Source organism: Lemur catta, chromosome 18 (assembly GCF_020740605.2).
Source record: "Lemur catta isolate mLemCat1 chromosome 18, mLemCat1.pri, whole genome shotgun sequence".
NCBI lineage: Eukaryota > Metazoa > Chordata > Mammalia > Primates > Lemuridae > Lemur > Lemur catta.
Genome location: NC_059145.1, coordinates 31,963,387 through 31,988,697, shown reverse-complemented (window position 1 = coordinate 31,988,697; position 25,311 = coordinate 31,963,387). Strand labels below are relative to the sequence as shown.

At 42.3% G+C, this 25,311-nt stretch overlaps 1 protein-coding gene across 3 annotated transcripts; it reads left to right on the top strand.

Annotated features, from left to right (window-relative positions):
• Positions 1-13,634: 13,634 nt before the first annotated feature.
• KCTD6 (potassium channel tetramerization domain containing 6) lies at positions 13,635-23,944 on the top strand. 3 transcript variants are annotated; one of them, XM_045530726.1, is made up of 3 exons: positions 13,635-13,773; positions 20,469-20,536; positions 22,542-23,944. In XM_045530726.1, the coding sequence occupies exons 2-3, from the start codon at positions 20,510-20,512 to the stop codon at positions 23,226-23,228; spliced, it is 714 nt and encodes a 237-aa protein (XP_045386682.1). In that variant the 5' UTR covers positions 13,635-13,773; positions 20,469-20,509; the 3' UTR covers positions 23,229-23,944. The 3 variants fall into 3 exon arrangements, with proteins under 3 accessions (XP_045386682.1, XP_045386681.1, XP_045386679.1); XM_045530725.1 differs by lacking the exon at positions 13,635-13,773 and adding an exon at positions 14,088-16,058; XM_045530723.1 differs by lacking the exon at positions 13,635-13,773 and having other exon boundaries at positions 19,909-20,536.
• The last annotated feature ends 1,367 nt before the right edge of the window (positions 23,945-25,311 follow it).

Sequence of the window (25,311 nt, the reverse complement as noted above, 5' to 3'; positions counted from 1 at the left end):
AGGCTGCCTGTTGATGGATATGGAGAATTTCAGGCCTCAGAAACCATTTCTCTCTCTTAATTGAAGCTACTATTTTATTAATACCGGCTTCAATCATTGGCATACATTCTCACAATTTTTTAAATCTATGCACTATCTGTGTTATTATTAATGTTTCCTTAAATTAATTACTTTTAAACACTATTCTAGATCTAAGCAATAGTATCTGTGACATCATGGGCTTGATGTGCTAGTTATTTTCATATATCTTATCCAAAATACACAACTAAGATATCAAATAATTGTCTATAGACAACCCAAAGTCGTTTTTCTAAAACTGATATATAACAATTATACATGTTTTTGGGATACATGTGATATTTGGATACATGCATACAATGTGTAATGATCAAATCAGGGTAATTGGGATGTCCATCACCTCAAACTTTCATCTTTTCTTTTTATTGGGAACATTATAATTCTTTTCTTCTAGTTTTTTTGAAATATGCAATACATTATTGTTAATTATAATTTCCCTACTTTGCTATGAAACACTAGAATTTATTCTGTCTATCTAACTGTGTGTTTATACCCATTAACCACTTTCTCTTCATCTCTCCCCTCCCGCCTTCCCTTCCCAGCCTCTGGTAACCACCATCCTACTCTCTCCCTCCATGAGATCTGCTTTTTAAACTCCCACCTATGAGTGAAAACATGCAGTATTTGTCTTTATGTGCCTGGCTTATTTCACCAAACAGAATGACCTCCAGTTCCATCTATGTTGTAAATAATTGGATTTCATTCTTTTTCATGGCTGAATAGTATTTCATTATGTATATATACCACATTTTCTTTATTCACCCATTGATGGACACTTCAATTGATTTCATATCTTAGTTATTATGAATAGTGCTGCAATAAATGTGAAAGTACAGATATTTCTTTGATATATTGATTTCCTTTCCTTTGGATACATACCCAGCAGTGGGATTGCTGGATCATATGGTAGTTCTATGTTTAGTTTTTTGAGGAACCTCAATATTGTTCTCCATAATGGCTGTACTAATTTATATTCCCACTAACAGTGTATGAGCATTCCCCCTTCTCTGTATCCTCAGCAGCATTTGTTATTTTTTGTCTTTTTGACAATAGCCTTTCTAATTGGGGTGAGGTGATATCTCATAGTGGCTTTGATTTGCATTTCCCTGATGATTAGCGATGTTGAACATTTTTTCCTATACCTAGTGGCCATTTGTATGTCTTTCTTTGAGAAATGTCTAGTCAGGTCTTTGCCCCATCCCACTTTTTTTGAGATGGAGTCTCACTATGTTGCCCAGGCTGGTCTTGAACTCCTGGGTTCAAGAGATCCTCAGCCTCCCAAGTAGCTGGGACTATGGGTGCAAACCACTGCATCTAGCTTTTTTGCCCATTTTACAGTCAGATTATTTGTTTTGTTGTTGTTGTTGTTATTGAGTTGTTTGAGTTTCTTATATATTCTGGTTATTAATCCCTTATCAGATGGATAGTTTGCAAATATTTTCTCCTATTCTGTAGTTTATCTCTTCACTTTGTTGATTGTTTCCTTTGCTTTCCAGAAGCATTTTCACTTGATGTAATCCCATTGGTCTATTTTTGCTTTTGTTACCTGTGTTTTTGAGGTTTTACCCAAAACAACCTTTGCCCAGATCAATGTCCTATAGAATTTCCCAATTTTTTTCTTCTAATAGTTTCATAGTTCTAGGTTTTACATGTAAGTCCTTGATCTATTTTGAGTTGATTTTTGTATATGGTGAAAGATGGGGATCTAGTTTCATTTTTCTGTATGTGGATATCTAGTTTTCCCAGCACCATTTATTAAAGAGACTGTTCTTTCCCCAATGTATGTTCTTGGTGCCTTTGTTGAAAATGAGTTGGCTACTAGTGTGCAGATTTATTTCTGTGTTCTCTATTCTGTTCCATTGGTCTATGTCTGTATTTTGTTTTTTTTTTTTTTTTTGCCAGTACCATGCTGTTTTTTTTTTTTAATTTTGTGAGTTAAAAATTTATTTTTAAATTTTTTAAAAATTTCAACATATTATGGGGGTACAAATGTTTAGGTTACATATATTGTCCTTGCCCCACCCAAGTCAGAGCTTCAAGCATGTCCATCCCCTAGACGGTGTGCACATATTAGGTGTGTATATACCCATCCCCTCGTCCCCTGTCCCACCTGCCTGACACCCGATGAATGCTATTACTATATGTGCACTTAACTGTTGATCAGTTAATACCAATTTGATGGTGAGTACATGTGGAACTTGTTCTTCCATTCTTGGGATACTTCATTTAGTAGAATGGGTTCCAGCTCTACCCAGGATAATATAAGAGGTGCTATATCACCATTGTTTTTTGTGGCTGAGTAGAACTCCATGGTATACATATGCCACATTTTATTAATCCACTCATATATTGATGGGTGCCATGCTGTTTTGTTTACTATAGTTTTGTAGCTTAATTTGAAATCAGGCAGTGTGATGCCTCCAGCTTTGTTCTTTTTGCTAAGGATTGCTTGAGCTATTTAGGGTCTTTTGTGATTCCATATAAATTTTAGGATTGTTTTTTCTATTTCAGTGAAGAATGTCATTGTTATTATGATAGCGATTGCATTGAATCTGTAGATTGATTTGGGTAGTATAGACCTTTTAACAATATGAATTCTTCCAATCCATGAACATGGGGAATCTTTCCATTTTTTTGCATCCTCTTCAATTTTTTTCATCAGTGTTTTATAATTTTCCTTGTGGAGATCTTTCACTTCTTTGGTTAAATTTATTTCTAAGGTATTTTATTTTTTGTAGCTATTGTAAATGGGATTGCTTTCTTGATTTCTTTTTCAGATTGATCAATGTTAGTGTATATAAACACTACTGGGTTTTGCATGTTGATTTTTCTATCCTGCAACTTTACTAAATTCATTTATTAGTTCTAAGAGTTTTTAGTGGAGTCTTTAGGTTTTTGTAAATATAAGATCACGTTATCTACAAACAAGGCTAATTTGATTTCATCCTTTCCAACTTGGATGCCCTTTATTTCTTTCTCTTACTTAATTGCTCTGGCAAGGACTTCCAGTACTATGTTGAATAACAGTGTGAATGTGCACACCTTTGTCTTGTTCCAGATCATACTGGAAAGGCTTTCAATTTTTTTTCACATTCCCTATAATATTAGTTGTAGGCTTGTCATATATGGACTTAATTGTGTTGTGTGTCTTCCATATCCAATTTGTTGAGGATTTTTATTATGAAGGGATGTTGAATTTTATTGAATGCTTTTTCAGTTTCTATTGAAATGAACATGTGGTTTTTGTCCTTGATTCTGTTGATGTGATGTATCACATTTATTATTTGCATATGTCAAACCATTTTTGCATCCCTAGAATGAATCCCACTTGATCATGGTGAGTTATCTTTTTAATGTGTTGGATTCTGTTTGCTAGTATTTTGTTGAGGACCTAAAGTTGTTTCATATTCCAAACTTGGGAAACTCTAAGCTGGCCATACTGATATTTACACATTTTATGATTAAAAAAACCAATCATAATACAAAATAATATTATTATATGTCTACTATATTATGCTTCCACTTTTACATAAATTTTAGTAAAAGCAAAACTCTAGAGACAGAGAGCAGATCAATAGTTGCCTGGAGCTGAGGATGGGAGTGGGGATTGACCTTCAACAGGGACTGGCCTTGAACAAGGGAACTTTTTGGAAGGATGGAAGGATTCTAAAACTGGATGGTGGTGATGTTTGCACAACTATATAAATTTATAAAATATCATAAAATGGTATGTTTACAATGGATACATTTTATGGCTTGTAAATTAGATCTCAAAGAGAAAGAAGGAGGAGCAGAAGTAAGAGGAAAGAAAAGAAGGAAAGGAGAGGAGGGGAGAGGAAGGGAGGGGAGGGGAGAGGAAATATTAGCCAGGAAGGGGCATGAGGGGGCTTCTGGAGTACTGGTAATGTTCTGTTTCTTGATCTGTGTGTTGGTTACAAGGATATGTTTACTTTGTGAAAAATCATCAAGTTGCCCATTTATGCTTTGTGTATCCATCTTCCTTCCTTCCTTCCTTCCTTCCTTCCTTCCTTCCTTCCTTCCTTCCTTCCTTCCTTCCTTCCTTTCCTTCTCCTCCTCCTCCTCCCCCTTGTCCTCCTCCTCCTCCTTCTTCTTTTCTTTCTTTCTTGCTTTCTTTCACTCTCTCCTCTCTCTCTCTTTCTTTCCTTTTTTCTTTTTGACAAGGTCTCACTCTTACTGCCAGGGGTAGAGTACAGTGGCATCATCATAGCTCACTGCAACCTCAAACTCCTGGGCTCAAATGATCCTCCTGCCTCAGCCTCCCCAGTAGCTGGGACTACAGGTGCATGGCACCATGCTCAGCTAATTTTTTCTTTCTTTCTTTCTTTCCTTTTTTTTTTTTTTTGCAGAGATGGGGTCTCACTATATTTGCTCAGGTGGTCTTGAACTCCTGGCCTCAAACAATTCTCCCACCTGGGCCTCCCAAAGTGCTAGGATTACAGGCATGAACTACCTTGCCCAGGCACTTTGTGCATATTTCTATATGGATGTTATACACCAGTAACAACATTTACTAAAAAAAAAATTCAGCCAAGATGAGGATGCTGCTTCTTCCCAGTTATTACTTAAGTATCTGATGATCCTTAAAGTTATTACTTTCCCATTTATTATTTTGTATAATTACATCACTCTGCCAACTTAGTTTTATGATGTTTGTGTGTCTTATTACAGAAAGGGTTATAAAAAGATATATTTAACTAATCACACAAGTGCTAAAAGAACGTCAGTGGCAGTCATTATTCTTTAATTATTCATAGCAATTATCAATGTGGACAGTATTCAACTTGTGACCAAAATAAATGGATGTTTTAAGAGATCTTGTTGGAACAATCAAATCATCAGTCTCAAAAAGTCCCCTCTCTCTCAGCCCAGTTCTCCTGCTGCTTGCCAGAGTTTCGATTCTATATTTATCTCTTCAAATCAGCAGTATGGCAATTAGTTATTGTAATAAGAGCTACCAATTTATTGTGTGCAGACTTCTTGCCAGGTACGGCATCGCTGGAGCCTTTTATACTTTAATTGTCTCATTTTATTGTTACAACAGCCCTGTAAATGAGTTGGTTATTCCATTTTACAATTGAGGAAACTGAGGCTAAGAGGCTTCTGAGTGGCTCCAAGCCCGAATTGCTGGTAAGTGACAGAGCCAGAGAGCAAGCTGGGGTCCCAACCAAGTCATCTCGGGATCTGACGTCAGTAATGGGGAATAAGTGACACATGTAAGACAGTTCTGAATCCCAGCACACGCTCTTCACATGGTTGCTATAGTTACTGCTCTACATCATGCTCTCATTTTTTGCTGAGGTGACAATGGACCCACTGTTAGCCACTGAGGTGTTGAACCCCTGCCTGTGAAACTCGAGGGACATTTTAATAGGGTTAAAATATCGCTCTTGGCTTCTAATCATACCTTTCATTTCAGAAGCTCCTGGAACATTCACAGATCACGTACTACAGCAGCTTTACAAACATTATTAATTGCATCTTGTGTAAAACATAGGAGCTCTATAAAGGTAACTGTAGGGGAGGGAAAACATCCTTTTCTTTCTGCCCCTCTGTAGCAAAAGACAGATTAACACGAGAAAAACATACAAATTTATTTAATATAGGTTTTATGGGATGTGGGGGCCTTCATAAGGAAATGAAGACTTGAAGAAATGGTTAAACCTGAGTGTTTTTATCCTAGATGTGCTGAAATGTGGAAAGTCATGAAAAAATGTGATACACAAAGTGCTATGAGCTAAATGCAGCAAACTGGGGAACTTACCAAGGCCTGTTCCTTCAGATTCTTCCCAGCGTGTCCCTCCATCTGCAGAGATACGGATGCTCCTTCCCCTTGGGAATAAGGAGGGTGCCTCTCATATGAGGGGCTTATGACTGGTTTCAGGGGAAGGTCAGAGATTCCTTCCTGCACCTGCTGTTTCTCAAATCGCTTTAGCTTAAAATATCCAATGTGACAAGTTGCCATATTTTGGGGTAGCATGTCCTGATCCCTGTCAAAATACAACCATATCTCAGACCGAGTCACGTAGAACTCCTTGACACAGCAATGAATTTAAGGTGGGGGTAGTGCATGGGTACCCCCTCACAGGTTGAGGGAGGGAGTGCGCACCCAGGAAGAAGTGTGGAAAGAGAGGCCCTCGGACCTGGAGGGACCCAACCTGGGAGGGACTGGACCAAAAGGGCAGGAGTGAGACTTTGCAAAGGATTCTGCTCTTGCTAAACAAGCAAACACATGCAGAGGAAGCGGTTTGGATTAGGAAAAGTGTGGGAGGATAAACCAAGACCTGAATGTGTATTGACAAGTGTTTTTGGCACTGAGCTGTCAGGGAGGATAAGAACTCAGACTCTGGAGTTGTTTTACGAGCCTTTTGCACACCAGCTGGTGACACTATGGCCAGACAGATTTATTCCCATTTGACCTAGGAGGGGTCTCCAGGCCAGTAAACTTTTCAGAGGTGGCACACGGAGATGCTCATGGGGCTAGAAGCAGAAGCCGGAGCTTCTGAGTCCCCGGCTGAGGTAAGATCCACTCTCTATAATTAGAGTCATCATGGTGAAGAGGACCGTGACATCCAAGGCCTACCACAGGGCCTCTCTTGACACTGGCGAGAACCAGATTCCTTTCTCTGGTTCTGTAGCTCCCAGCAGAGTTTTGGAAGCTGATTAAAGAGTAGGTCAGCAATAACAGGTAATTAGAAAACTTACAGAAAGGAAAATGCGCTTATCAAACTTACCAAAGAGTCTCCATGGCTGGAAGTGAGGGAGGTGTTGGAAACTGCTGGCTGCAGGGTCACTTGTAGCAGTGGGTGGCCTGGAGACAGACTGGGGTCAGTCCCTACTACAGGGAGGGAGAGGAGGCTGTTTTGGAATTTATTTCTGAGTTGGGGCACCCAGTGAGGAAAAAGCTAAGAAAGGCCATTTCCAAGTCCCAAGAAAACCTCAGCTGGTGAACCAGTGACACAAGGACCAAAGACAAAAGGGGGAGACAGGGACACACACACACACACACACACACACACACACACACACACACACACACACACACACGAGAGACGGAACCCACTACCAAGAGAGGCAGAATGGAGTTGGTTTCCCCACTGGCCAGTTCCTTGGCTATGTAGAATACTCCACAAGGGTTAGTTGGAAGGAGGTCAGCAATCAAAGCCTTGGGTCCAGATAATCAATGTAATTAGCTGCTTTAGGGTCCCTCACCTCCTGGGACCTAGGGGACCACCCCCAGCTTGGGAAGAGTATGTGGAGGGTAATTTTTTTTAGAGACAGGGTCTTGCTCTGTCTCCCAGGGTGCAGTGCAGTGGCGTGATCATAGCTCTCTGCAGCCTTGATCTCCTGGGCTCAAGTGATCCTCTTGCCTCAGCCTCCTGAGTAGCTGTACCACAACACCCAGTTAATTTTTTTATTTTTGTCCAGATGGGGTCTCGCTATGTTGCCCAGGCTGTGGGAGGTGATTGGAATGGCCACTGAGTATATAGGTTGAGTGCCCAGGTGACCTGCTTGAACTCCAATAGCGGTTGAGCAGTCCTCTCTTTGGGGGCACCTCTGCCCGGGGTACCCTCACAGCTTCCCTCCATGTGGCTGAAGCATGGAGTCCCCCTTGCTCACCTGTAGGGCCTCCCGTTTAAGTGCTCAAGAAATTGTTTTGGAAGCCCCTAGAGGGACACAGACTGGTTTCTTTCTGCATTCCCTCAGGCTGGGGTGGTGGGGAGGACTTTGTCCACAGAATGGAGGCGGGGGTGGGGGTGGGCACTTTGCATTGTAAGTAATCAACCTAGAGACTCATTCTGCTTTTGCTTTTTGCTTTTCAGGCAGTATTTCATTTGCTGATTCCTTTCCCCATCTTGTTTACTTTTCTGTTCGTTGCTCTTTCATTTCTCTTCTCTGTAAACCTGACTGACCATCTCCTGAGGGCCAAGGTTGCCCCAGGTGAAGAGATGGAGGCTCATGAAGACTGACTGAGGCCAGGTATGGTGGCTCAAGCCTGTAATCCCAGTCCTTTGGGTGGCCAAGGTGAGAGGATCACTTGAGGCCAGGAGTTTGAGATCAGCCTGGGCAACAGAGCAAGACCCTGTCTCTATAAAAAATAGAAAAATCAGGTGTGAGTGGTGGCGTGTGCCTGTAGTCCCAGCTACTTGAGAGGCTGAGGCTAAGCCCAGAAGTTTGAGGCTGCAGTGAGCTGTGATTGCACCACTGAACTTGGGGGGGTGCGGGGGGGAAGAAGACTGAGACATAGTCCTCTCTCTGTCAGGAGGTCACAATCCAGCTGATAAGGGATAATTTCAAAGCAGGGGTGTGTTTATATGCTCAGCGGGGGCAAACAGGGGGGTGGCTTGGGAGCCCAGGGATGGGGGGTAGGCAGACATAAGGGGGTGGGGCTGGAGGCCAGGAGACCTACCAAAGGAGGGGGCGATGGTGCTGGTTCCTGATAGGGGTGCCAGATAAAATACAGGATGCTTGTATTTAACGCAATACTTGGGATATACTTTTACTAAAAAATTATTAGTTGTTTATCTGAAATTTAAATTTAACTGAGCATTCTGTACTTTCATTTGCCAAATCTGGCAAGCCAAGTTGCTGCTGAATAAACAGGAGTTAGCTGATGGAATGGGGGAAGGGAGGGAAGGCATGCCTGCAAGGGGAGGGCACATGCAAAGACCTGCAAGTGAGGGGCCCCACGATTCGTCTAAGGAAATGAACATGGTCCACTCGGCTGGAGGATGGAGTGCAAGGCGGAAGGTGGGCAATGGAGAGAATGCACCAAACTGTCACGTAGTTGTTGCGTACGTGCTAAGGGCCAGGCACTAGGTGAAGTTCTAGGGTGCTGTTATGAGCCAGACGACACAGCCTCTGGCTGCAGGGAGCTCACAGTCTCGTGGAGAAGCAGGGAGGTGGGGAGAGGAAGGCCCGGTACTGCGGAAGTTATAGCTGGGGGACCGCAGCCTCCCTGAGAAGGGGCCAATATGCTGAAGGATGAGGAGACAGGCATGCCAAGGGCTGGGGGAACAGTGTTCTAGGCCCAGGGAACAGCATGATGGAAGGCCCCGAAGTGAGAAAATGGCAGTGGGTCCTGGGAACTGAAATGTGTCCAGAGAGGCTGGGGTCCAGAGAGAGGGAAGAGGGACAGGGGAGGAGGTGGGATGAGTGGGCAGTGACCGGACCGCACGGGAGGGAGTTGGCCTGGATCCTGAAGGCCATGGGTGACACTGAAGGGGTGTGAAGCAGGCAGGGGATCACAGCCAGGCTTGTGTTCTCTAAGGGGACTCACACCAGGGAGGGGAGGACGCTGGGCAGCGTGGGGGCAGAGAGAATGACGGAGGCCATGAGGCAGCTACTGCAGATGTGCAGACAGACACACTGGTGGCTTGGCCCAGCTCGATGGTGGCAGAGCTGAAGAGGGAGCAGGAGAGATGGATCCGGGCTGCACTGAGGGGGCAGACTTGGCAGGGCTGGGCTCTCTGGCACTGGGAAGTGAGGGGGTGGGAGGAGCAGGCATGACTCAAAGCTTCTGGTTTGGGCAGATGGGAGGATGGCAACACCATTTGCTGAGCTGAGCCAGGGACTTGGAAAACTTGGGGGTGGTGAGGAGAGAGAGTTCAGGTTTGCACGTGTGGCGGGTGATGAGGCTGGACCACGGACGCTGGGCTGAGAAGGAGGAGAAAACCATGGGGAGCCAGGCAGAACTGTGTTCTAGTCTCCTGTCCCATGCTTAACTCAGCCGTGTGACCTGGACCTACCATGACATCTCTCCTTGCCTCAGTTCTCTCATGTGCACTGCGGGAGGCGAGGTTATTGAGTTGTGAGGGTGTGGGGGCAGCCGCCAAGGTACCTCCTCCTGACTCCCTCTCCTGGTTCACGCCCTGGCGGGGTACCCGTCCACGGGGTGGTAGGGTTGGTCTCTGTGGCTAAAATAACATGGGTGTGTCACTTTCCAGGTTGGGTTATAAAAGACATTGTGGCTTCTGTCTTGCTCTTAGAATCACTCACCCTGGGGTTCATCAGCTGCCAGGTGGTGGGGGGCCCACGTGACGAGGAAGCACTGCTGCCTGGTGCTGAAAGCCAGGTGAGTGGGCCTGGAAGCCAGTTCTCCAGCCTTCAGGGGACCGCAGCCCCTGCCGGCATCTGCACCGCAAGCTCATGAGAGACACAGAGCTGCTTCCAGGGTCTTGACCCACAGGAACTGTGAGATAATAAATGTATGTTGTTTTAAGCCCCTACGTTTTGGGATAATTTGTTATGTAGTGACAGATAACCGATACAGAGGGTCAAAACACTTTGCACAGTGCCTGGCACATATTTGGGGCTATAGAAAATGTAGGATCTATGGCTCTGGAGTTCAGGAGACAGGGCGGGGCTGGAGGTGTGGATTTGGGAGTCTTTGGCTTAGAGACAGTCATGGAACCCATGGAGGTGGCTGAGCCAGCCCAAGGAAGGGGGTGGATGGAGAGGAGAGGATGGTGCTAGAGAGAAACTTGGGCACAAAGTGGGGATAACGCAAGAGAAGCATCTCCATGAGTCTGAGAGGAGGAGCTACAGAGGAAGGAGGAAAACAAGCACGTGGCATCTCAGAAGCCAAGGGAAGAGGCCATCGTGTCTAGGAGACATCACTGCAGAGAGGTCTGACATGCACAGGTCTGAAGAGGTTCTTTCAGGTTCAGCAAGAAGGAGGTTCCTGGTGCCCCAGCAAGAACCATTTAGGTGGAGAGGTGGGTGCTGAGGCCAGATTGAACATTATGGGTTGGGGTGTTAGGGGAGGTAGGGCACATAGCAGAAGAAAGGGAGGGGGACACTCAGCCAGAGGAGGTGAGGTGGACCCGGGAGTGAGAGTTGGGAGGGGGGACAGGAGTGAGGGAGGGGATTCAAAACTCCAGGCTTAATTCCTACCAACTGCTTCTCCCCCTCTGCCCTCGGTACCCTCCTGAGCTTGGTTCCTTCTTGTAACCTTGTAACTGCCATGATAAACAGCCCCCTCCAGTCCAGCCTGGCCATGGGGCAGACAAGGATCATCTTTACTAGAGGAGTCTGGATACTTGGCAGCCACCTGGAACAGAGAGGCCCAGGGGTCCAGGCAGTTACACACCAGAAGCCAGCTTTCTCCCACAGGCTCGTAGCCTTGAGCTCTGTGCAGTCAAATAGCTTCCAGTTGGATTCCATCCCCAATTCCCCAAACCAACAGATCCAGATGGTTTGCAGAACACTCAAACTACAGACTATCCCAGTCTAGTGAATAGACAGTCATTCCTTGCTTTGTTTTATGAGGCTCATGTAACTTTGATAGCAAAACCAGACAAGGAGAGAATAAGAAAGGAAAATAGTAGGCATAGCTCAGTCATAAATATGGATGCAAAAACCCTAAATAAAATATTAGCAAATTGAATCTAGCAGTCTATTGAAGAAACAGTACATCATCAAGGTGAGTTTATTCCAGGAATGCATGGATGGTTTAATATCATAAAATCTCAGATTGTAATTCATTACATTGGGGGGGGGATTTCACATTTGATAAAATTCAGCACCCATGCATAGTAAAGCAAAATAGTGCTTCCTTACCCTGATAAAGGGTATCTATCAAAAATTCACAATGAATACCATACTTAATGATGATGCATTAGAAGCAATCAAGAACTAGCTAGAAATGCCCACTACCATCACTGCTATTCAACATTGTGCAGGAGAATTTAGTCAGCATAGTACAGCAAGGAAAAGGAGATAAAGAATGGACAGGAAGATACCAAACTGTCATGACTTACACACTCTATGATTGTTACAGAGCAAATTCAGAAGAACCTACAAACTTATTAGAGCTAAAAAAAGTGTTCACGTTTGCTAAATACAATATCATTATATAAAAAGCAACTGCATTTAAATAACCACCTATCATTATAAAATATAAATTTGAAAATATAATTTCCAGTAGTTACAGAAATTTTGAGATATGAAGGAATAGGTTTGATAAAACTACTGATAAAGTTAATCACTGTCAGTTTTTATTTGGGAAAATAGAAGTCTTGAGAGGGGAAATGATTCTTTCAAAGACACCAGTAAGTCAGAGGCAATTCTGGATTTTCAGTGGCACCAAATTCTAGAAATCTGAGTGTTGGGTAATTTTGGTATTGTCCTCTTGCAAAAAATAAACCTCACTGGATTTTTCTGATTATAAAATCAATACTCATGTGTTCTAGAAAATATGGAAAATTCAGAACATTAAAATGTAATAAGTCATTAACATTCCCATCCTATTATCTGGAACACTAGGACTGATGGTTTGGTGTTATGTCCTTCAAAATTTTTGTCATGCATATTTATGTTCTTGAAAATAAAATTAGGATTGCACCACATATACTATTTTGTGTACTGATTATTTTCACACACATTTCCCTGTATTCTCACCTTTGTGAATATGATAATGTAGCACTCAGTTATGTTGATGAAACATATGCTATTTATTTAACCTATCAATTTGAGTTTTTGGAGAAGAACCAAATATCAAATATGACTGTGACGATCATGCTGATATAAGTTCCACCCCAGAGCCAACTGACGCACATGCAGACATGAAAGCCAAGCGAGTTTCTAAGGCCAGTGGTAATTCCGGTGGAGAAGCGAAATAGCAAAACCAAACTCATGTAACTGGTCCCACCTGGAAGGCGACAGCGATCAGGCCAGCAGGAATGGGATTTACTCTACCCGTGGAGACCTACTAGCTCTGAGGCTTTAGGCAACCGCCCACTCTCTGCAGCCTTGGCTTCTTCATAGAGAAGTGGGGACAATACCTGCGCCAGCCTCATCTAGGGCCGAGCTCCTTCGGGCCTCAAAGCCTTTGCACAGGTCATTTTGTCCGCTGAAGTTGCCTCTGCCCTTCGGCCCACCTGGGTGCCCATGCTGCTGGTCTTCAGGCCTAACTGCCCTTCGCTGCCCTGCCACCAGGCCGGGTAGGTGGCCCCGGGGGCGTCCTCACAGCCCCCTTTGGTGGATTCCCCAGCAGAGGGCAAGGCCAAGAGGGGTTCTGGCCACAGGCCCGGCGGCCCGGTCTCCTTCCCTTCTCCACTGAAGCCTCTAATCATGCCCCCTGCCGATACTTATGCTCGTAACTTGTCGTTATTTCGCCTATTAAATGTGCTTCCTTGAGTCTTGTCTAACTTCTCTCAACAGGACCCTCCTCCGTCTTGGCGGCCGCTGTACCCGCCCAGGCCTGGCACATGGTGGGGGCCCACACAAGTCCGCGAAATGACTGAGGCCAAAGAGCTGCGGCGACATTCCCGCAGGGGACGCAGCGAAGAGCCGGCCCTGGGCAGGGCGGACCCCGTGCTGCGGGAGGAGGCGGGGCGTGGGGGCGGGGTTTCGGGGCGGGGTGGGGGCGGGGCTTCGGGGCTGCGGTAGAGCCGGCCTGACCGCACGGCTCTGGCTTCGCTCGTGCCGCTCCTCCGGCGTCAGGCCCTCTGGCCTCCAGCCCGCGCCGCCGGTAGGGGGCGCCCGCGCTCGTGGCGCCGCGGTTCTGCCGGGAAGGCGCCGCCCGCGCCGGGCTGCTGGAGCCGCAACTCTGGGCGCGTACTGAGTCGTCCTCTCTGCCGCCGCCGCCACCGCCGGGCGCGGGCTCGCTTGTCCCCGTGCTCGTGCTCTCCGGCCGCCGGCATCTCCCGGCCCGGCCGCCGCCGCCGCCGCGCAGTGAGTGGGGCGGGCGCGGGGCTTGCGGGGCTTGCGGGGCCGGGGCTCGGGAGGGCCGGGCGTAAGGAGGAGCCCGCGCCCAGCGGCCGGGGGAGCGGGGCGGAGGAGGATCAGGGCGTGGGCGCGCTCAGGGGACCGCGGGGAGCCCGGGGCGCGTGTCCCGGGGCTGGCACGAGCCCACGGCGGGGGTGCCCGCGGCCAGGCCTGGGCGGGGGTGCCGGGGCCCGCCCGGCGGGGACGCGCGGTCTCGGCGGGCCCGGGTTCGGGGCTCCGGTGCGCGCCTCCCGCCCGGGCCCGGAGCGTCGCCCGCCCTACGCCGGGGCCGGCTTGGGTTGGGGGGCTTCGCTTGCGGGGCACCGGCGAAGCGTGGCCCAGCCCGGGACTCTCAGGCTTTGCTGGAAAATGATTGCTTTGGGGGTGGTGCTTATTAGCCACCGCTTGCCCTAGTTTAAAGCGTAAGGCAGGGCTGCCTTTGGGATTTTTCTGCTCTGAAGAGACACTCTCTGCTTGCAGCTGAGTTCTTTATGCTTAGATTTGTGTATGTCGTGGCATTTTTAATGCTAGATGTCAGAGGTGATAAATGGCCGTGGTAATGGGGAGCCCGTGCAGCACCTGCTGGGCTGACTGTGGTGCAGGCTGTCTGCGGGTGGGATGGGGAAATGAAACGTGACAGAGATCCTGTTTGGTTATTCTGCTGAAGTTATCATGTTTCTGTTTAAGTATACCAGTTCTAGAACAAGTTGATAAATCCAGTTGTAGGACTTTGTGATAGAAGAGATTGGGGTGGCAAAGTGACCCAGGATGACCTGGTTTGGCTAAGAATGTTTGGGGTAGCCTGAGTATGTCTTCCATATCCCTTTGGCATGTTCACTTTTTCGCTGTCACAAATGCCCTAGTACTTGAATCATCCTGGGATAGGAAAGAAGCTTGGGGACAGCATTTAGCACAGGCCTGAGCCCAAGATTGAGATGGTTTCAGATGAACAAATACGTAGCTAGGAAAAGGAAAATAATGTTTTTGCTAGCGGGGTTGGTAGTTGAGAGGATTCTCTCTAGTATCAGTAATGGCTGATGGTCATTACTGATATTAGATTTTGTGTAATGCCTTAGATACGAAGGGTGGGGTGGTGGGTAGCCATAGGTGCCATTTCAAAGTTTTGTAATTTGAATTTGCATAAATCATATTTAACCAAAGCATTACTTCATAAAGGAATCTTGGGGTGAACCCTCTGAATCCCTCAGTGTGTGTTGGATTTTGATATTTGGGGCCAATTTAAAATGTAATACATGTATTTATTTGGATTCAGCTTTACCTTGGAGATAATCCTGAGTCATGCTTTAAAGAAGTTCCTTCTGAGATCAAGAGCTCAGATGTCTGGTGGGCTCTGTAAAAGCTGGACACGCCCATTTACCTGGATAGAGTTCTTCTGGAGCTCTGGGGAGATTGGAAGCTAATTAAGGGGGCTTCTTTTCCATATTTGCCCTGTCTCCCTGCCAATGCTCTAAATTACTTACGTTTACACGCTCAGGTTTCTCAGTGTACCACAGAAATTTTGTTTATGCTACTGCCACTCCTATTTTCACATTTGTGTAATACTTGCCAGTTTACAGACGATTTTATATTCATAATCTCACTTATTTTCTCCATTTCCCCAAAGCAGAAGCTGGGCATAAAGGATGATTTTCTCAGGGTCTCGTAATTAGTAACAGAGCAGAATTGAGAATTGGGATACAAGGCCCCCCACCCCCAGTTCTCTTTCCTTGTCCTGATCTGATACCCTGTGGGCCAGTTTTTGCCTTTGTGTTGTGTCTAAATGGTGCAATTACTTCTGGGAAGGTGGTATTATCAGGTTTTATCTTGTGGAGACTGAGGGTAGGAGGAATTTTATTATTTTGAGGACTTTTATAATGCTAAAATTATAAATTTTAGTATTTTATGATTTTATGAGGAATTTTATGATACTAAAGAGTTGTCAGTCAACTCGTTAGTGTTAAGATCACTTTCAAGCTGTAGCTCCTTTTCTTCTAGACCACATGGTTGAGAGAGGAGAGAGAAAAGAATTACTTTTAGAAAAAAATCCATTTCTGCAGTGGTCTTGTTAAGGGTAATTTAACACTATAATCACATTATCCTTGTATGCCTGGCTACTTGTGCTGGCCTGTATGTGGATGTTAACCCAAAAGACTCCTTTAGATGTCGCTGAACTAGTTACTATAAAAAGTATTTCACTTTCAAACTCCCACGTTTCAAAAACAGAGAAACTCAGTATAAAGGCGATTTTGAAGGTAAGTATAGGTGGAGGAAATTTATTGAGTCTTCTTTTCTGAATGCCAGACACAAAGGTTTCAGTAGAAAAGCATTTCATTTTATTTTAAAAATTTATTTATTTATTTATTTATTTATTTTTGAGACAGAGTCTTGCTCTGTCGCCCTGGGTAAAGTGCAGTGGCATCATAGCTCACTGCAACCTAAAACTCCTGGGCTTAAGCGATCCTCCTGCCTCAGCCTCCTGAATAGTTGGTACTACAGGTATGCTCCACGATGCCTGGCTAATTTTTCTATTTTTATTAGAGATGAGGTCTTGCTCTTGCCACCACAGTTGGCAGAAAAGCATTTGAAAGGGCTACCTGGAAACTCTGGGATGGCAGTAGTTATAGGGTTGAAGGTTTATATTGCAGTGTATAGATTGTTATGTAGGAGTATATCTTTCGCCCTGGCGAATTTTTAGTCTGTAGCAGAAATGATAAACCAGGAATATTTGTGTTAAATTAGTTCATTATAACCATTAAGTCTGTAATTGCAATTCTGCAGTGGTGAGAAGAGTGGCATTTAGGGGTTTGTACGTTGTTTTTAAAGTTGTTAACTTACTGAATTGTGCATTCTTCAGGTTTGCTACTTTAGAAAATGTGTAAATTCTTTTAAGACTCCTGTAAATTCTTCAGTATATGTTTTCCTTAACTTAGTTATCTGCTAACAGTTCACTGTCAGAGTTTATACATGAGTTGCAATAACCTTTGAAGCTTAAACATGGGTGAATTTTCAGTGCGCCTTTATATTTTTTGGGAATGCTTAGTGTTGTTTCCACAAGAATTTTATTTGCATCAAAGATAAGATCTTTTCACGTGAACTGTTTTCAAGTGAACCGATTTTACAGGGCCAGAAGCCTTTCTTTGAAGTTTATAGTTGTTTGTGCTTGGTTGTATACACTGTTTAAAAATGATCTTTAGTAAGGAAAGTCACTGTAAAGGAAAACTTTTTACATTGTTACCCTCATAATCTCCATTCCTGGCAAATATTCTGAAATATTAGATATTTCATCAAGTAAAACAGGCCCATTTGATGCCCATTTCAAGATCTTCCTTCTGCTGCCTGTCTTGTGGTCATTTAACTTCTCATCAAGCCCTCCATAGACACTGTGCCAAAAGGGAGAGAAGGTGAAAAGCAAATGAATCATTTTCTAATTGTTAGTAGCTCTGGAAAATGATTTAGTACAAGAGATTGAAACTATTCTAGCAATTCTTTGGGATTATGTTTCATTCCATTCATCTGCATTGTCTTTCAGCGATTCCTAATGGTCATCAGTTCAGAATTCAGAGGCTGATTACGATCCAGCTATTGGATAGCCAGGAATCTCCCTGCCTTCTTTTTTTTTTTTTTTGCCTCTCCACAGAGGATGTTTAGAAGCTAGGAGTAAAGATAAAAATCTAAACTAATCAATACTATTTTTTCCCTTTGAGCTCTTTAATGAACAATTTGATTTTTAAAGACAGTTTAGTCATTGTTATTGGAGTGACTAATACTGGCTTTGCTTTAGTTTATTTTGATGTATTTTACACACAAGTATAGTAAGGCTTTTGGGTGCTTTTTAAGAAACATGGGCTTATATAGATTCCCATAATTGCTTTCCTGAATTATTAATCTTGAGGTTTCATTACATCTTTGTGCCGGAACCTTGGCTTTTGCTGTGGAATAGATTGAGGGGCATCGTTAATTTTCTTTTTATGACTGCTCAAGAAGTTATCTTGTTTTGGTTTAGCAGTAAAAAAGGAAAAAAAAGGATTAATAGTGCATAACAGCTATAACATTGATGTCTGTTTTCTCCTTGTCTTGGTCTTCCATTTCTCATTAACCATTTGGATATCCATGGATTGGAATTTTTTTGGTCACTGAAGGCAGAAGATAGCAGCCATTATTCACAGTAGTTAATAGGTTCCTGCCTTTTTTTTTTTTTTTTTTTTGCCTGAAGAGAATTTTTACAAACCCATTATGACTGCTTAGTTAGGCTGAGTTACTGTAAAAAATTTGTAAATAAATCCCTACTGGGTGGATAGGATTAATGGATGGCTATAGGGAGTTTAAAGGTAATCCTTTTCAATTTCTTGTTTCTTGGGTTCTGTTCTTTAAATTTCTATCCTAGTAGAGGACAATGGAAAGATCTAGACTAGGAGTAAGAATACTCAAGTTCTTATTCAGTTACTTACTTAATCCGCCCTATTTTTGTATTTTCTATGTCTAAAACGTTGATAGTAATACGTGCTTGGCTTACTGTTATCAGGAATATTGGGGGGGGCGTGGAAAGGCTTTCATATCCCTGTCTGTTTAAATTATTTCTAGAATCGCTTTTTAGGTTGTCCAAATTTTCTTTCAGGGTTCAACTGAATGAGCTTTCCCAGAAGTCCTCCATTTTCCCATTTGCAGTCTTTCTTTTCTCCTCCTGCAGGCCTCTGCTGGTCCATCTATTATGTAGCACTTTAGCATTCTGTTCTGTACTTAAGTTGTCACATGTTGCCATCCTTCTTAGATTGAAAGCTCCATGAGGGCAAAAATTGTTCCTTTCCTATTTCTGTATGTCCCCATTGCACATAGGTTCCTCCCAGTGCCATGGTTGACTTTCAGTAAATGTTGGTTGAATAAATGAGGCTGTCAGGAATGCATACTTTGGGTGATGGAAAATGCCAAAGATGAGCATCTTACCAGAACTTTTGGATGACTGTCCCTTTAAATTGCTCAATTATTAATCTATTGTTATCAGTAACTGAATCAGATGCTGGCAAGACAAATTGGCAACGCCATTTCTTGGTTCTGTTTACTTCAGATACTATTTGTGAAGCAAGTCAGAGGAATGAAATGTTATAACAGCCCTGAATTTGACATTTGTTCCATTTCTCACCCTATAGCATGTGGAGGCCTATCTATATCCAACTACTGAGTGTAAAGAATAAAAACTGACTACACGTCTCTGGGTCCACATTTTAGCTTGTTTGCTTTGAAGAATTTGCAAGGTAGAGAAATAGATGCTTCAGGCTCTGATTTCAGCCCATGCTGTGCTATGCAAATGTTCTCTACATGCCTGAGTGACCTTTTGAGAAAGAGCCTTTGTGATCTTCTGTAGCCGGGGCTTGTTCTGGGAATTGTGTGCCAGATTCCTCTAAAAGTGGGAAAAGTGGATCTGTTCAAAGACCATATAAAAAAGCCAGTGCTTTTCCTGGGTGAATACGGATAAGTCCATGTTTCTTACCATCTCTTGCCAGAGCTTTTGAAATTTGCTCTGCAGTTTGCTTTGCAGGTTGATTTGGGGAAAGAAGTGTGTGAGAGGGAACTGACTAAGGCAATTCAGTAGCTGGGAAACTGTTTCAGTGCTTTTGAATTGTAGATAAAAATAAATTCACACTGGCATCATTAGTATCCGAGTGTTTCTTAGTGTCTTGAGGCTGGCTGGCTGTGAGTGCTGGCCGATCGACTCTCGACTCTCGACTCTCGCCCAGATCAGGAAGGTTCTTTTTGCCTCAAATTGTGCTGTAACAGTTTAGCATTTAAATTGTTTTCCATTTGTTTTACTTGTTGTACAAAGAGAAAGAAGACATCATTATTTAACTATATCATGATTAGTTTTTTATGTTATAAAATAAATGCCATTCTGATGTATTTGTCTTGTAAGGGATACTGGTGTCTCAGGAGATTTATGATTTTTGTTGCTTTTACTGGGATGATTAATTTGTATAGCTGAAATGCTGATGAAAAGGAGTTTTCCCGTTCTCCCTTTTTAATTTTTTAATTTTTATTTTTTGTTATTTGGAGTTTTCCAGTGATGCATTTTATTAATTATTTTTTAATTTCAAAATATTTAAGGGGGTACAAGTGTTTTTGTTACATGGATGAATTGAATAATGCTGAAGTCAGGGCTTTTAGTGTGCCCATCACCAGAGTAGTGTACGTTGTGGACCACTAAAGGTTTGTGCCAGGATAAGGTTGTAGAGTTAATCAGAACGTTCTCCTATAGAAATTCTAAAAATTGGATTTTCAGAGAAGAGAGGTAGATTTTTTTTTCCTTTCTTTTTCTTTTTTTCTATTCTGTTCTTTTCTTTTTTTCCCTGTGAAGATTCAGAAAGGTAGAATTTGAATGACTGGTTTAATTTCTAGGCTCTTCCTCCTTTTTAAGTACAGGATAGTTCTTTCTTTATAAAATCTTGTGTCTTAGTTCCAGGTGGGCTCCTTGTGGTAAGGGTAGAGGACACAGAGAAGGCCCCGAGGGGTGTGCTTTCTTCCCCAGATCTTTGCCCTGTATTAGGTTTTAGTTGAGCAAAAATGAGTAGTTTTTCTGGTGTTTTGACTGCTCTGCGGGGTGAAAAAAACCTTTTGTCTCTATTTTTGTAGTTATATGTACTATCATATGTCTGATTTTTTTCCTCCCAAAGTTTCCCTGGAACCTGGGCTCTTAGACGCAGCGCTGGAGCAGATGGATAATGGAGACTGGGGCTATATGGTGAGTGGTTCTTGCAGATGCATTTTGAAGGCTGGCAAATAATTTTTATGTGTCTTGTTTTCCCTTATGTATTCTTAGGTGTAATATATCTTAAAAGAATGAATATTATGAATTTGTACAACTCCCTCCCCTCTTTTAATTATTAATAGTTTAGATGTATTTTTTGGGTATTTTTGTTTGTTTTTTTTTTTTTTTTTTTTAATTAAAAAAAATTTTTTTTGTAGAGAAGGGGTCTTGCTATATTGCTGGTCTGAAACTCCTGGTCTCAAGTGATTCTCCTGCCTTGGCCTCCCAAAGTTCTGGGATTATAGGTGTGAGCCTCCACACCTGGCTGGTTTGGTGTTTTTTTGTGTTTGGTGGTTTTTTTTTTTTTTTGAGATAGAGTTGCTCTGCTGCCTAGGCTAGAGTGCAGTGGGGTCATCAAAGCTCACAGCAACCTCAAACTCCTGGGCTCAAGTGATCCTCCTGCCTCAGCCTCCCAAGTAGCTGGGACTACTGGCACTTGCCACCATACCCTGTTAATTTTTTCTAGTTTTAGTAGAGACAGGTTTTTGCTCTTGCTCAGGCTGGTCTCAAACTCCTGAGGGTTTGGTGTTTTTATGGGAGCAAACTCAATATGGACTCTCCAAGTACTTTTTTAAATCACTTATTTGAGAGACAACATTATTTTTTGGTTTTTAAAGTAAATTGCTCTTAAAACTCTTCCTTCATGGAATGGTGACTACTAGAAGGGTGTAGTGAGTAATGATACGGAGGACGTTTTGTTATAGTTAGGGAGATTAATGCTTGAGAAGTTACCTCTTCTCTCAGTTGCTCTTCTCATGTGTGCATGTGTCTCCCTATTTTTCTATTCCTTTGGTAAGAAATATTTTATTTGCCACATACCTGAAATCTGTCTGTCTTTATTTTTTCTTAAATGATTTCTAAAACTGAAAGTATGTTAGAGAAGCTTGTTTCTCAAAATTAAAGGCTAGATTGCAATATTAATGTTGCAAAAGTGAATATACTATGAGATTATGAAATTTTAAAGCTGCTGTTAGCCTTTGAGTATGTAATGCTTTTGTAGCTAGGTTGTATTGACTAAACTATATATTCTAACTTAGTATTTGAAACTATAAATATAATTTCCATGAAAAGATTATCAAGATTAGTTCTGTACAAATTTTTATCTTTAAAATAAACTTCATGATTCATTCCCCTTTTATGAGTGGGAAAAAACTCAAAGAAATATTGAAAGTAGATGTCTTAACATTATTAGGTCATTTTTATTCTATACTATGTTAAACTGAGTTAAGAAAAATGAAAGCCTTTATTTAAAAATCAGAAAAAAGACTGGGCGCGGTGGCTCATGCCTGTAATCCTAGCACTCTGAGAGGCTGAGGCGGGTGGATCGCTCGAGGTCAGGAGTTCGAGACCAGCCTGAGCAAGAGGGAGACCTCGTCTCTACTAAAAAAATAGAAAGAAATTATCTGGCCAACTAAAATATATATAGAAAAAATTAGCCGGGCATGGTGGCGCATGCCTGTAGTCCCAGCTACCTGGGAGGCTGAGGCAGTAGGATCGCTTAAGCCCAGGAGTCTGAGGTTGCTGTGAGCTAGGCTGACGCCACGGCACTAACTCTAGCCTGGGCAACAAAGCGAGACCCTGTCTCAAAAAAAAAAAAAAAATCAGAAAAAACTTAAGAATATATTTTAGCTTAGCTTTTTCCTTCCCATAATCTTCTCTGACCTGAAACTATATAGCTCTGGAAGTCATGCCCTCCATTCTTATAGTAAGTCTTTAAAGAATTGGATTTATCCTTTTTTTCTGTTGAAAGCCAATGTTAGATCCCTTCGTCTGGTTATGTTTATCACTGAAAGTAAAGCCATTTTGCATTATAGGATTACTAAATGCATTATAGCCTGAAGATATCGTGTGCTTTGCTCAGTATCATTAATTTTCTTAACTTGTCAAAGGTAGGATTTAAGAATTTGCAGATGACTGATCATTGTTTTAAAAATTTCAGATGACTGACCCAGTCACGTTAAATGTAGGTGGACACTTGTATACAACGTCTCTCACTACATTGACGCGTTACCCGGATTCCATGCTTGGAGCTATGTTTGGGGGGGACTTCCCCACAGCTCGAGACCCTCAAGGCAATTACTTCATTGATCGAGATGGACCTCTTTTCCGATACGTCCTCAACTTCTTAAGAACTTCAGAGTTGACTTTACCCCTGGATTTCAAGGAATTTGATCTGCTTCGGAAAGAAGCAGATTTTTACCAGATTGAGCCATTGATTCAGTGTCTCAATGACCCTAAGCCTTTGTATCCTATGGATACTTTTGAAGAAGTTGTGGAGCTGTCTAGTACTCGGAAGCTTTCTAAGTACTCCAATCCAGTGGCTGTCATTATAACCCAATTAACCATCACCACCAAGGTCCATTCCTTGCTAGAAGGCATCTCAAATTATTTTACCAAGTGGAATAAGCACATGATGGACACCAGAGACTGCCAGGTTTCCTTTACCTTTGGACCCTGTGATTATCACCAGGAAGTTTCTCTTAGGGTCCACCTGATGGAATACATTACGAAACAAGGTTTCACGATCCGCAACACCCGGGTGCATCACATGAGTGAGCGGGCCAACGAGAACACAGTGGAGCACAACTGGACTTTCTGTAGACTAGCTCGGAAGACAGATGACTGATCTCCAACCCCGAGAGAAGTTTCTGGAAACTGACTCTCCAGGAAATGGAAGAGACTGATTTTTTTTTTTTTAATCACAGTGTGAGATTTTTTTCTTTTAAATATTTGTATTTATTTGAAGGCAGTGAGGACCAGAAGGAAGTTTTGTGCTTTAGCAGACTCCTCCATGTTTTGTTCCCTTCACCCTGAGTATGCATGTGCCTGTTCAGAGTCTCCAGATACCTTTTTTATAAAAAGAAGTCTGAAATCATTATGGTATATAATCTACCCTTAAAGAGCTTTTTTTATTACAGTGCTAAAATGATTTCTGATAAAATGGTCCCTAACTTAACTAGAAGGCTAAAAATACAGGAATGGAAGAATAAGCAGAGTACTCATGATGCCTTTGAGAAAAATCAAAACATCAAGTAGGGTGACCTAGTTTCCAAAACAATAACTAGTATTGTAATATTAAAGGAAAACTGTTCCAATCATTTAAAAGTACTTATTAAGTACTGGTTTTTACAGTTATGACAACTGTTTCTTTCTATGCATATAAATCAAGGAACCAAATATCTGTAGCCATGGAAATGTCTAACTAGAAATATTTATATTGGATTCTGACTACAAAATGTCCCTGTGGTAGAAATCTTCTTATGCCTGGTGCAGTATAATTCCCAAGTGTACTGTTGACCAGAAAAAAAAAAACACCTAATAAAAAATGAAATATGAAAATTATGTATTTATTGATGATTATTATTACTTAAGGGGGAAAATTATATTCCTTGCCTAAGTATGCATTATTTTATGACCCAATATGTACTGCCTATAGCACATTTATACTTGATTTGGGAGGACTCAGTGGAAACTTAGGTTGCAGTTTATAAAAACTCTATTGTGTTATTGAAGCAAAGATGGATAGAACTGTTAATTTTGTCTGAAAGAATGCATATTTGAACAGTGAACGTGCATTTTGACAAATTTTTTCAAATAGGACTTAGGTTGAAGATTATACATTTTTTTAGTTGTCATAGTTCTGAATGTGACTGTTATTTCAGCTCTGTGCTAACAGCACAGGGACAAAATGACTCTGTAGCCACTTTATTGTGGTAACCCACAAATGTATTTTGTTATCAAAGTTAAGTTTATTTCTGAGGAGAAGAAACAAGCTCCAGTGAATGAAGGATCTGGAGCAGTTGGGGAAATACATAATTTTTGTTATTTCACTGTATTCCTATTTTGCATAGTTCATTTGATTCTATTTCTTGAAGGTTACTCACAGGAATTATTTTAATTATAGTGAGACTTCCTAGTTTGCCAGAACACCTTGTAAAAGAAAGGTCATGCAGTTTCTTCACAGTTGTCTAAGGGGAGAGTGGAGCTCTGAGGCTGTATGTCCCTGGGCAGGTAGGTCACTCCTTTTTCCCTTCTCTCTGTGAGAAGATTCTGAGGTTCTCTTTCTCAAAGGAAGACGAGAACACTAACTTATGTCCATTTTTGCCCATGTCTCTCTGAAAATTTATTTTAAGATTTGACAGATGGCCAATATCCAGAAACCTATGATTACCCCGTTCTCACCATCTACAAACTAAAATCCCTTAATGTTATTGACTGGCTGCTGTGGTTTCAGTGAGTCAATGTAGTAGTACAGGTTATCTTTTAAAAAATATTGTCTCCTATGTAAAATTGATTGATGGTTACCTGAAAAAAAACCCCAACCAGTTATGTGTTGTTGAGCGAGCTGAGGCCAATATGAAATAAAATGATTGGGTTGAAAACAGGTGTGGAAATAGGAATACTACTAGTTAAAAGTTAAGAACTTATGGGATCTCTTCTTTGCCCAGTTTACTGGAGATAAGTTTGCTTATGGTAAATTTTCTCAGATTTGCTAATTATTAACAACTCCATGATTATATGAGTAAATTAGGAAAAGTAGCCAGTTGAGATTTTTTTGTAATTTAATTTGTCTAGTGACATTTAATTTTAAGTGTTTTATCTAGCTGGGTAATTGAAAATGATATGAAAAAATGTAGCTTGATGATTTTGGGTAGTTTGAGACAGTTATGTCTGTTTTTCTGAAATTTTAAATCATTTTCACCGTGGAA